The sequence below is a fragment of the Lathyrus oleraceus genome, chromosome 5, assembly GCF_024323335.1.
Source record: "Lathyrus oleraceus cultivar Zhongwan6 chromosome 5, CAAS_Psat_ZW6_1.0, whole genome shotgun sequence".
Taxonomy (NCBI): Eukaryota; Viridiplantae; Streptophyta; class Magnoliopsida; order Fabales; family Fabaceae; genus Lathyrus; species Lathyrus oleraceus.
Window position 1 is genome coordinate 287815213 of NC_066583.1, and position 2815 is coordinate 287818027.

General features: G+C 34.9%; 1 protein-coding gene across 1 annotated transcript; it reads right to left on the bottom strand.

Annotated features, from left to right (window-relative positions):
• Positions 1-1220: 1220 nt before the first annotated feature.
• LOC127080235 (ATP-dependent DNA helicase RRM3) lies at positions 1221-1991 on the bottom strand. The gene has a single exon (XM_051020563.1). It carries the CDS (start codon positions 1989-1991, stop codon positions 1221-1223), a length of 771 nt encoding a protein of 256 aa, XP_050876520.1.
• Positions 1992-2815: the final 824 nt, after the last annotated feature.

Sequence of the window (2815 nt, forward strand, 5' to 3'; positions counted from 1 at the left end):
TTTGTCGATGGATGAAATACTTTGTTCATCCTTCCATGTGTTCCATTTATCTTCAAAGTCTGCTATCTAAAATTTATTGCATAAGAATAGTGAGAATAAGAATCACCTCATTTATATCTAACATAAAAGCATAAAATAAATGATTAAGTATAACTTACTTTTATGTCGAAGCAAGTTTCAACATTCTTTCGTCTCAACTCCTTACATAATTGAAAGATTTCACGGTGTTCTAGTTTGGCTGTATATAAAGCAAAAGAAAATTATATTTAGTTATTATCTATGATATAAAGAATACAATATAAGCTTGGTATGTCGTGTAACCAAAATGGGAATCAAAGTGTGAGCAATTTTTTCAATGTACTTAATAAATACCTACGGGTGAAATAAAAGAATTTGTTTGTAGACTACATTTTTTGTGTAGTCACCATCTTCTCCTTTCAATTTTCCTTCCCTGGTTAAAACTCTTGTTGTAGTCTGTGAAACACCCCTGGATAAAGCCACATATAATTGTCCATGACTAAAAGCATGTCGTAGAAGATATATTCCAACATTTGGAATGGTTTGTCCTTGTGATTTATTTATTGTAATTGCAAAACTTAGTCGCACAGGAAACTGTTTCTACTAAGGACAAAAGGCAGTCCATCACTTGCAGATGTTTTTATTTTAATTCTAGGCAAAAAAGCATGTTTTCCTGCGTTGCTTCCTGTCAAGATTTCCACATCCAACATATTCATAAATAAAACATGACATAATAACTATGTACCATTACACAATCCATATCTAGGATCTAGATTTCGTAACAACATCAATGGTGCATCCTTTTTTATCTTTAGAATATGTGGTGGCAAACTACCTTGTGCAATTGAGTTTAAGAATTCTTGTTGGTATAAATTATGATTATCTCCTTCAACCTCGTCAAACAATAACAAATTATGTTCTTCTCCTGGAAACTGATCGATAATCATATCATTCAATTTCTGGACATCATCATTTGTTGGTGTCAAAATAGCTCTTTGTACCATATATGGGGCATCCCAACCATGCAATTCTAAATTAGGTGAAATATGTTGGATAAGTACTTGTATGGAATGTTCACATTCCCATGGGATTGCAATATGTAAAGGTAACTTCACCATGTCATCTGGTTTGGTAGGTTCAACATCATCACCAATGCAAATAAGAAATTCTGCAAACTCTTGATCATGCAATGATCGCATACTTTAACGTAAACGCAAAATCTTGGTATGATTCCATAAATGAGACTGAACAATACACGCTGAAATCATTTGTGCCTTAGTACCTTTCCTTACAACAGGAAGAACTTGACGAAAATCTCCCCCCATGATCAGAACTTTTCCACCAAATGGAGCACTGTTGCTACAAATGTCTTGTAATGATCGATCTAAGGCTTCTAAACAATTTTTGTTTGTCATTGGTGCTTCATCCCAAATTATTGCGGCATCAACTCTAATGAGATTTGCAAGATCTTTTTGTTTTTGAATACCACAAATGGAACTCGGTTGAATATCAATAGGTATCTTAAATCGAGAGTGTGCAGTCCTACCACCGGGTAACAATGTTGCAGCTATACCAGATGATGCAGTTGCTAAGATAATTTCTCCTCTACTTATTAAACTTGCCATTAATGTTCTATAAAGGAATGTTTTACCTATTCCTCCTGGACCATCAACAAAAAATACCTTACTGTGTTTTTGAATAATTACATTCATAATGGTGTTGAATGCACTCATTTGATCATTATTTAACTTAGCAACAGATTCAATATCTTCATTAGGGGTATTGACCGCTAACTTCTCTTGTATGATACTTGGAACTGCACCTCTGTCTATTGTATTAGGGGGTAAAGATGGGAGATCATAATCTTCAATCTTTTTACCGTGTCGGTTTAAGAGTTCGTTCAAGTCCTTCAATAACATATTAGTTAAGTTTGATTCCACAACATTGTTAGTTGTTTGAGAATCCTCTACCATATGTGTAAAAAACTCATTCCAAAGGCCTCTAACATCAGTAGGTTCACAAAATATTAAAATCGTCACAGATAACCTCCATAAAGCATATGGCATTCAGAGACTCGTAGCCTCAACCAAACAATCACGAATACTATGATCAGTCTCTAGAAATCCCCTATCCTCGACTGATTTTTTGAATGTACTGAAAGTCATGCCATTATTTGTAAGAAGATATTCCCAACTGGTTGGACCTGTGACATGAGATAACAACAGTCGTAAGTAAAACTTATCTCCCTTAAAAGGTGATACCGTATAGATTCTCCTAATAACTTTTCTTGTTGACCGTCTACGATGCCATTCCATATCCCGCTTGTTCCAACAATAATGCTCTGGAATCTCTCTATACAGATACTTTCTTGCTTGTGGATCTTGTAGATTCAATGCAAAGAATTGTGTGAGCATTGTTTTGGAGTTGCGTTCATTATTTAACACATCTGCAATTTGCTGATGATCATAAAAGCTCACTTGATGGCGGTTCGGCAAGTGGATCTGCAATCTTTCAACCGAAGGATATAATCGGTAAAGAGTGAATCGAAATATTTTCCATAATGCCTCGGGAGCACAAATCCATCTTGCATCAACATATTGTTGAACTTTATCCATGTATGATCCTTTATGAACCTCCATAGTCACACGATTACGGCCCTTGTACACATATTTGTATAGATACTTCATACTTTTAATGCTACTGCAAATCTCTATATTGATGTGACAGTCATACTTTAACAATAACCAAGGGTTATAAGGAACCACCCATCTATAATCGACAGACCTATCTCTACCTA